At 43.1% G+C, this 9,965-nt stretch overlaps 1 protein-coding gene across 1 annotated transcript; it reads right to left on the minus strand.

Moving 5' to 3' along the window:
* Window positions 1-3,787: 3,787 nt before the first annotated feature.
* On the minus strand, window positions 3,788-4,465 carry LOC144134068 (uncharacterized). The gene has a single exon (XM_077667060.1). It carries the CDS (start codon window positions 4,463-4,465, stop codon window positions 3,788-3,790), a length of 678 nt encoding a protein of 225 aa, XP_077523186.1.
* Window positions 4,466-9,965: the final 5,500 nt, after the last annotated feature.

Raw genomic sequence — 9,965 nt, forward strand, 5'->3', positions numbered from 1 at the left:
CACAACCTAATAGGCACAGAAAATTGTAAAATTAAACAGGTGCGAGCAATAAAGTAGTTTCAGAAAAAGGACGTCCCAAGTTTTAGCGTCTAAAGGCGAACATGTTTTTTTGTCACGTATGTTACTAGAAGAGCCTCCGTCTTTGATGGCTATATACTAACTAAAGCTTGAATTCACCGGTTTAATCCGACCGCAGCAATAACTTTTTGGTTAACTGCTAATTACAAGAGCAAATGTGGAACACTCTATTTATAGCATGCAAAACGGTCCCTGACATTCCAAAGTAGCCTGAGGTTGTGTACTTCTCGCCTTTTCGTTTCACGGTTCTAAAGCGCAGGATCAACAACTCGGCCATTTTTGTTCCCCTGAAAAAAAACCCGCTGCGTCTTCAATGATACGTCACGTGTCATCCATAGTGAGCTCGGACAGCCTCGGCGCTTAGGGCTGTTTTAGACACCCGGTTAAAGAAAAACACAGCGCCTTCTATCGAGGAAAGCGCTATTTTTAAAGTTTGAAAAGTATTTATTTGAAGTGTGTTTCATACACTTCAGGAAGGAGGCCAAAAGGCGTGGTGCCTGACGAGGGCCTTCCTCCCTGGGGGTAAGCAAACTGCACTCGGCACATACACACACAAAATAAACAAATACAATAAATGTAGCGGTCGCCATTACACTTGCTGGCATGTTAAAAGAAAAACAAAGAAAAAATTGTACAACAATGTTAAGGTATCTTCGAAGTTGTTAAGATGCGTGCTGTTGGGTTACAGGGAATTATAAAAAGGAAAAAAAATATATATACAATCATGTTGACTGTTATCAATTTATAATATGTCACAGGATGTACCGGTTAGTCATGAAGTCAACAGTGCAATCACTTTTCTCTTGTATATTTTTTGAGTTCTGCATTGATGGAGGAGGTCATGAAAATTTCTGTTTTCATTCAAAAAGGTAGTCATATGATATCTAATCGTTTGGAATCCGTAATTTGTTCTTGATTTTGGTGCTCTTATTGTCATGTGTCGAAGGGGATATGGGTTTTGCGGTAGTTCTGGTGTTGCACAAAAATTAGTTTCAAGATGAAATCTGTTATATGTTTCAAGTGCTAGCCGAAGAGTTTTTAATTGAAAAATTGTCAGTAACCCCAAGCTGTTCCACCACGAGTTAGTGCTATCCAAGTAGCCTAGATTAGCAATTGCTCGTATGGCCTTTTTCTGTAGTAAAAACAAAGCATTTAAATTAGTCTCTGTTGAGTCTCCCCATATCAGTAAACAATAGTGAAGATGTGAATGAATTAAACTGAAATAAAGTTGCTTTTTGAGCCATACTGGCAATAGAAGTCTAAATTTATTTAGAAGGCCCACTGATCGCGAAATTTTTTTTCTTACTTGATTAATATGGTCAGTCCACAACAGGTGTTCATTAAATATAACTGCAAGGAATTTTATTGACTGTACTCGTTGTAAAATATTCGAATTGTATAATATGATTGGCTCATTATCTATGACTATTTTTAGCTCTGAATATTACATATTTCGTCTTCGTGATGTTTAGTTCTAACCTGTTGGCCCTCAACCATAATGTAAGGTTTTATAGCCAGAGATTAGCTCTACATTCTATTGCTTGTAAACTCGCGTCATGAAAGAAAATATTTGTGTCGGCAGCGTATAAAACTGTTTCGGAGGAAGGAAGAATATTAACAATGTCATTTATGTGAACTAGGAATAGAATAGGACCCAGTATTGAGCCCTGTGGCACACCAGTGCGTATAAGGCCGTGGCTTGAAGGTATGTCGTTAATCATTGTGAATTGTACTCTGGATGATAAGTAGCTCTGAATAAGATTAAGTGCGGAACCTCGTATCCCATAGAATTGTAATTTGCGCACTAAAATTTTGTGACAGACCGAGTCGAAGGCTTTTCTAAAGTCTAAGAATAGTCCAAGTGTAAAAATTCTGTTTTCTATATTGTTAATTATTTTATCCTTTATGTGAAGTAAAGCTTTTTCCGTAGATTTCCCTTTCTGAAAGCCATATTGTTCTTTCGCAATAGCTCCGATCTTAATGAAGTACGAAGTAAGGCGGGTATTGATGACTTGTTCAGCAATTTTTGAGAAGACCGGTAAAACGGATATTGGGCGATAATTGTTAGGATCATTATAGCTTCCTGTCTTATGTACCACACAAACTCTTGCTATCTTTAATTTATCTGGAAACCTGCCTTCTTTGAGCATTTGGTTGCATATATGGGACAACAAAGGTGCGATAATATCAGATACGGCTTTTACTACCTCACCCTTGATGTTATCAGCTCCAACGGAGCAGTTATTTTTTAGACGTATTATATACGAAGAGATTTCGGCTGTAGTTGTTGGGGAAAGAAATATCGAAGGCTTTGGTATGCCTTTAAGATATGACATTGGATCAGTGCATGTTGTTTGCGCAGACTGATTGTCACCAACCGTCAGGAAGTGTTCGTTAAACATGTCTGATAAGGGACGACCTCTGAGTGGAACGCCATCTACCACAATCTCTACTGGAGTTGGCTCGGTTCGTTTTGATACTAAATTGTTGTATGACCTCCATATCTGATTAGGGGCAAGTTTATTAGCGAACGCTTTTGCGTAATATTCCTGTTTTGCGGTTTTTAGATCAGTGTTGAGCTTATTCCTTACAGCTTTATGCAAGTTTAGTATATTGATGTCCTTGTGCTTCAAAAAATCAGCAAAGAGATTGTGTTTTTGCCTTATTCATTTGTACAGCTCTTTCGTAACCCACGGTTTCTTAGACTTTTTGTACCTAGAGCGGCGGACTAGAGGAAAGGCTTCATAATAGGCATCTTGAAATTTTTTTTCAAAGACATCGTAACAGCGACTAGGATCTTCTTTATTAAAAACGAGTGACCAGTCCACCTCTGAAATCATGCGTCGAAAGCAATATATAGTTTCGTCATTAACTTTCCGATAGAAAGTGTTAGCTGTGCTATTAGAAAAAGTTTTCCTCGAATGGGGCAAAAAGACAAAAAATGGAAGATGGTCGCTAACATCGCAGGCCATCACACCCGACTGTACATCATTTGGTAAGAAATCAGTGAAACATAAATCGAGAGCAGTTCTCGTACTTGTGGTAATTCTTGTTGGCAGGTTTATAACATTTGCACAGCTGTAGGAAGACATCATACCAATAAAACTCTTAGAAACTGTATTCTCAGTCAATATATCTGTGTTAAAATCACCCAGCACGACAACAGATTGGCTATGTCCTGTAAACGAGTGAAGTACACTGTCAAAGTAGGAAAAAAAGCGTTCAACTTTACCAGACGGGGGTCTATAAACAAGAATTATAATAACACCACAAGATTCGGCAACAAGTACCTCAAAATCACAATCAACAACGGAAAACGACTCTAGGGAGGCGTGTGATACGCCATCACAAAAATACAGAGAGACACCGCCCCCCTTTTTTGTTGTCTCTGAACAAAGACACATGAGAATAGTCTTCAAATTGAGCAACGTCAGAGGAATCAGTGAACCAGGTTTCTGTAAATGCTAGAAAATCAAATTTATGGTGAAGTAAGTTCAGATAAGCGCCAACGGCATCTCCTTTGTTTCGAAGACTTTGTGAGTTTAAACAAAACATAGAAAGAGGCTTATTTGAATGAGAAGGTAATCCCATTACTGTCTCGTTAAATTCATGTATCGCGTAGTAACTGCGGTTTTGTGAAGATGCTTCGTAATCCATACTGCTAGAAAAGATAAAGAAACACAGAAAAAAAAACTAAGTTGATGGACGCTCACGCCTCAGAATCATCACTTTCAGCCTGCTTAGTTTCCTTGATATTACACAGATCTGCCTCACACGAAATCCGCAGAATTGGTTCACCTGGGCCCTTGCGGACCATCACCTTTCCATTCTTTTGCCACGTGAAGCAGTAACCCATCTGCTGTGCCCTTGTGCGTGCCAGCCACAAAAGATGCTTGTTTCGACTGGTAAGGTTATCGTAGAAGCGGACTTCTGATTCACTGTCAACCAGTTGCTTATTCTTGCTCTTCCAGTTCTCTTTTGTTTTTCGAGAAACGAACCGCACTAGAATGGGAGCCTTTCGACCTTTTCTTGTGGAAATACGGTGAATGCCATCAATGTCGTCTTCAGCAAGCGAACGAAGGCCAAGGGAAGCAGCCAACTCATTGATTTTAGGTAAAAGGTTTTCATTTTCTTCCCATTTGACCCCATGAATCTCGAGATTCTGCCGTCTACCATACTGTTCAAGTTCGTTAACTTGATCCTTTAAATCAGAAATCTCCTTCGCACTGACGGAGTCTTCCACTGCTGTAATACGCTCCTTAATGTCTGTTAGTTCACGGTCCTGCTTGGTTAGGCGCTGTAGCACTTCATCATACTTATCCGACATGTGTTGAACAGACACTTGTACATCAGTCACTATTTGCTTTAACTCGGGAAGTGCATTCATCGCCTCAACTAAAGGCATCAGAAGGCTGTTTCAACAGGACTTGTCGGGCTAGTTGGTTGATCATAATGCAAAAAAGACGAACTGCGCAACAAGAACACGGACGAAAGGGAGGCAGACACACACTAACGCAGTGTGTGTCTGCGTTAGTGTGTGTCTGCCTCCCTTTCGTCCGTGTTCTTGTTGCGCAGTTCGTCTTTTTTGCATTAGAAGGCATAGCTTTTTTTGCATATCTGTCACGATGCCCATTAGTGCCTGTTGAGAGAGCTGCTGCTGTTCGTTATTTGAACAGCTATGCGTAGAGGAGGAGCCACGTGAGCGACATTGATCGCTGGACGGTCGAGAAGCGCGCTCTGACGCCACTACACATGTCCGACATTTCCACTGCGCAATGCTGCTATCGGCCTTTTTGCTATTGTAGCTTCTGGCTGTTAGACCTGAACATGCTTTTCCAACATGGTAGTTGAATTCGCACGCTACACAGGTTACAAATGGGGAATCGGGTGGGATAACAGCATGGCAGGAAAGACAAGGGTCAGGCTCTTCTTGAGCCGTATGATTAGGCATGGCTATCACTAAGCAACAGCACCCAGCAGCAGCAGCAGCAGCAGACGATGCAATAGAAAAAAAAATAAAGGAAGCAAAGCCACCAACCTGCGAAGTGGTAGAAAAGCGTCAAGCGCCTTCCAAGACAAGCGTCGGCGATGTGCAACTGCTGCTACTGCCGAATGCAAATGCGGAGCAATGATTCCCAGTATCGCCGAAGAAACCTCGGTAGTTCGAACGTGGTTGCTGGGGCCAATGGGAGCAGGCTAGGTTTCCCGGATGATACGAGGAGATACGGTCCGCAATCTTCGAAACCGTGCGTCGTTGTCAGCAGGAAATTTTTCAGATGCAGCGCAGCCGCAGTGGAGCCATGCGCCAAAGGTTGAACTTGAACGGAGGCCCAGCCGTAAAACTGCGAAGTGGTAGAAAAGCGTCAAGCGCCTTCCAAGACAAGCGTCGGCGATGTGCAACTGCTGCTACTGCCGAACACAATCGCCGTGAAGTAAATGATCATAAGAACTAGGCAGTTGTTATCGCATAGCAAGGGCAAGTTCGTTTTCCAAAAAGGATGCTTATATCTGTAACTTTTGTCTTCTCAGACCAGCCGCCGTCGGGCGACCGGAGCACGAAGCTCGCCACAGCAGGCCCGCACACTTGTCTCGTGGAATGTGCAGTTTTAGCAAAGGCTCTACACCAGGCACTTTGGCCTTGTTTAGTTAAGTGCGCCTGATTATTCTACATCAGCACTTACCGTCCAAAAGAAATATAGGTCTGAACTCTATATCATCGTAAATGCCTGCCACTGTTTCGGTGTTTTCAAAAATATGCGGCGGGTAACTTTATCGACCCGAAGGGTAGAATGAAGTCTGTGGGCAATGCATGCTCAGAGTTGTTGAATACTATTTGCGATATGAGAACTCTGCATAAGTTACCAAGGCTACCAAAGCACAGCAAACAACTACTACGGCTCTGCGCCCACTTCAACGTTGGCACCTACGTGTACTCATGAGCGCTTAGCGTCATTGTCTTGCGACTACGACTTCAGTTTTGAAGGCAGCTAAATTGCTATCCTGCCTGCTACTGAACCACTGAACAAGAATGGAGGCAATGGCTATGCATTTCCGTATTTGTTTTTTAGTACTCTAATGATGCTAAAAACTTTCCATTGCGGTCAACTACCTTCCCTACGTACGTTGTGTGTCTTTCTTACATTGTCACTTTATGTATTGTATATTATCTTGAAGCACCACGTATAACAGTCATCTATTAAGCGCTCGCCGCTTTAAAATCCAGAGCTGCTTCTTATTCCGTTATATTATTTACAAGCACCCGTAGTGGGTATTTATTGCACTCTTAGCATTCGGCCAAAGTCACCAGGACTTCATCTTTTTTGACATCGCTTGTTTTTCTTAGACATAAAAATATCGTTCTTAAGAGTTTAAGCCATAAAATACTTTAACCAGCTACTACCACAAGCGAATACTAAAAATTAAAGGCAAACAGTTTATTTTTCAGCCGAGTGTGAGTAGAATTGTTAGCCGTCCGGAACCAAATCAACCATAAGTTGCAGTGACTTCACCACCTTTTAAGGACGTATTTGATTCGTACCAGTGTTTGATTTCTTACTAGTGATTTTGTACAACTTGGCTTGTTTTCTGTTCGTGTTAATATCTTAGCTTCCAAATTAAATGTGTTCGCAACTTGAAGGTAACATACTCATTTCCTACATTGATTTGCTGCTGTATTCTTAATGATTTTAGCATTCCTTCCGGCACTCATTAGCACTAAATTACAATTTTTCCTCTTTTGTATTCTTATGTCAGCTATATTTTCTAATTGAATTGCAAGTGAGACTGCGTAATTCTTCATTGTCTAGCAGGAGGTATCTCTTACAGTTTATACGTTACGTCAGGAACCCTTTTAACAACACTTAAGGCCTTTTGCAATAAATGTAGCGCACAATCAATATGAATTTAGCTTGATGATGATGAGCTACAGAATGGCACCACGATCGCCATTAAAACTGGAATAGACTTGAGCAAGACACTTCCTTCCCAGCCAGAAATGAAAACATTTGCACTAGTGGTTATGATATGGTAATGTGTTTCCACATTGCTCCAACAGAGGAAAGCGGATTATCAGTTATATTAACAAAGACTTTGCGGTAGGAAAAAAGACGGATGGCTCAAAACCGCGTTCACGGACAAATTGTTCAGCGAAAAGAGGCAGCGCACTAACTTTGCATTGCGGTAAACAGGGTCACTAATACCACCCAGTGCACAGAGGCAAGCGTTTAAATGGGTACGTCCCTCGGTTCCTCCCAACCGCGTCGAAAAAAAGCAGAACCAGTCTTCATATCACGCAGAGACTAACACAATGTTGGAGTAGTAGCTCCGGTGTCAGCCGAGATTATAAAATCCTTGAACCAAATACGTAACGCATTAGACGGGCGTTCCAGGAGAATTTTAGCATGTCCAAGGAATGCAGATTTCTTTGATGAAGCCCCACTGCGGAGCGCCGGCCAGCAGCTCGTGAGGCCCGCCGCATAAGGATTTGAGGGAATGGTCTGGTGAAGAGTTTAGGTGTCTTGAGGGACCGTTAGTGAAGAGTGTCGCTGCTAGCAACGAATGCTGCCCCGAATCGACAGACAAAAAATTGAGTCAGTAGAATGACATAGTCGGAGCAGTGTGCCTTTCGAAAATTTTGTTGTAGCAACGCTCATCTTAGGTGTTCACTAGCACCTTAGAATATTTGAAGCCGCCGAATAAACGCAGAGGGCGGGCTATAAGCCAGGGAGAGCAGTGCGGCTTGGTGCAGTCATCCGCACGGCTGTATAGAGCGCTCGAATGTCGCCGTGTCGGAAAGAGGAAGGGGTGTTTTTAAGCCTGTATACGTTACTAGAGGAAATGCGTGCCCTGGAGCGAGGCATCATGAAACTTGGTTGAAAATTGGTTTTTGAGGGAACGAAATGGCGCAGTAATTGTCTCACATGTTGGTGGACACCGGAAGCATGCCGTAAGGAAAGAAAGGAAGGTGGGAGTGAAAGAAAGACTGAAGGAGATGCCGTAGCGGTGGTCTCCGCAATAACCTCGACCACCTGGGGATCTTTAACGTGCACTGATATCGCACAGCACAGGGGCTCCTTAGCGTTTCGCGTCCATCGAAACGAGGCCGCAGCGGTAGGGTTCGCACCCGGGTACTCGGGCACAGTATACAAGCGCCGTAACCACTGAGCCACCGTGGCGTAGACACAAAACTTTCCCTGGAAAATGCACTGTATGCGCAACAGATGAGCTGTGTCTAGATTTCAGTTTGTTTCGTAGCGCTATACTCGAGCGCTTTCGACAGGAGTGCTGAGGACTGTAGAAGATAGGGATGCCGAGTTTGTTATGTGCTCGCCGATAGGCGCACGTATTAGTTACATAACTAAAAGCTGTGTTGTAGTTCTCTTTACTTAAGTTTTATATTCGTTGACTTCTATTATCTGTGAGTGCATGTGATAACAAGATTCCTCTTTACAATTAGTTCTTGACCACTGTACACGCTGGGTATTAAATAATAACTGCGTTTACATACCCTTTATCGGTAAAGAAGTGTCTTGAAACTGTCCTCCTCTTGTATCAATTTGAAACCATACCTGAAGCAGTTATGCATAAAAGAGTTGGTTTGGAAAGCGCCTTCGATTCTGCGCTATGCACAGTGTAAAAATTGGCAGTAATAAGATCTTTGCACAGCTAAAAGGAAACTATGTGGGAACGCAGCCAAAAAGTATGCCCTCCTACGTGGGCACGACCGAATTTCGGTGTGCATTCCGGAGGAGGGCAAGCTGTCTTTACTTCCATTACGCCCACTATCAGCGCGCTTGCTCCCTACAGCACGCATGCTCCAATTCTGTAAGGCTCTATCAAAGATGAAAAGGATATTCAGTGTTGATATAACTGCCGCTAGCAAAACCATCGCCACGTGCTGCTTTTCAGCCGCAAAAAGACAACCCAACAACGCAAGGCGAGCTGGCCTTGCTGACTCCTAAAGCTAACAAGGTTCAAGGATTGACGAATTTTTCCACTCAAGAGTACGAAGGTGCGCTCTGAAGAATAATAAATTACGGGACGATCACACACCTTATGTGACAATTCTGCGAAAGCATGTGGATTTTTCCTGCATAATAACTTTGACCCTCTAGCTCTGTTGAATGATTTTACTCTAGACCGATGCTTCACATGTACATGCGAGTTATATTTTCTGAACGGTGAAGATGGGAAGTGGTGTGCGCCGCTTTAGGAGGTGGAATGGTTGTGTGGGCCGAGGTAGGCGATGGGTGGCGATTCTGGAGTGCACCTGGATTTTGAACTGAGGCTTTTATTCAATTCCACCATCGCATTTTGTTTCGATGCTGTGCGGCCTTGTTTTGCTTGCAGGCTTTGCCGTGAGCGAAGGCAGTTGACTTGGTGATGTGTGACTTCTTTGGATTTGGATGTATCGGTGTGGGTGGGTCTTCTCGAATGTGAAGATGAGCGGCTGAAGATTGGGCCGCCTCGTAGCTACGGGTGTGTAGTGGTGAGGTGGCTGAAGGGTTGCTGTTCTGCACACTGGAAGCTTCACTCTCCCGCACTATAAACAGAGATCGCAGTTTGATACTCGTACTGCTTCCATGGTAAAAAAAAGGTTTTGCGCTGTTATTCCTGCCCAGGGCGCATGATAGCAGTGGATGCTATCCACAACATTATTCAAAATAGCTTCCCGTATTCAAAATATCGTTTCCAGTTTCCTTCTTGACCTACTATTTGCTGCGGACGCTGGTGTTCAGTGATTTATAGTAGAGGAACGCTAGGAAGAACGCAGTTTCGATGGTATCATTGTCGACCCTCTTAGAATTTTCTCATCCATGCTGGATGAGCCTCCGGTGACATTTGAATGCGCTTGAACCGGTGTATTCCTAGTGTCGTGTTCTCAAAAG

The sequence above is a fragment of the Amblyomma americanum genome, chromosome 5, assembly GCF_052857255.1.
Source record: "Amblyomma americanum isolate KBUSLIRL-KWMA chromosome 5, ASM5285725v1, whole genome shotgun sequence".
Taxonomy (NCBI): domain Eukaryota; kingdom Metazoa; phylum Arthropoda; class Arachnida; order Ixodida; family Ixodidae; genus Amblyomma; species Amblyomma americanum.

Excerpts from the sequence above, each read along its gene's own strand:
- LOC144134068 (XM_077667060.1), bottom strand. The coding sequence starts at position 4,465 with ATGAATGCACTTCCCGAGTTAAAGCAAATAGTGACTGATGTACAAGTG.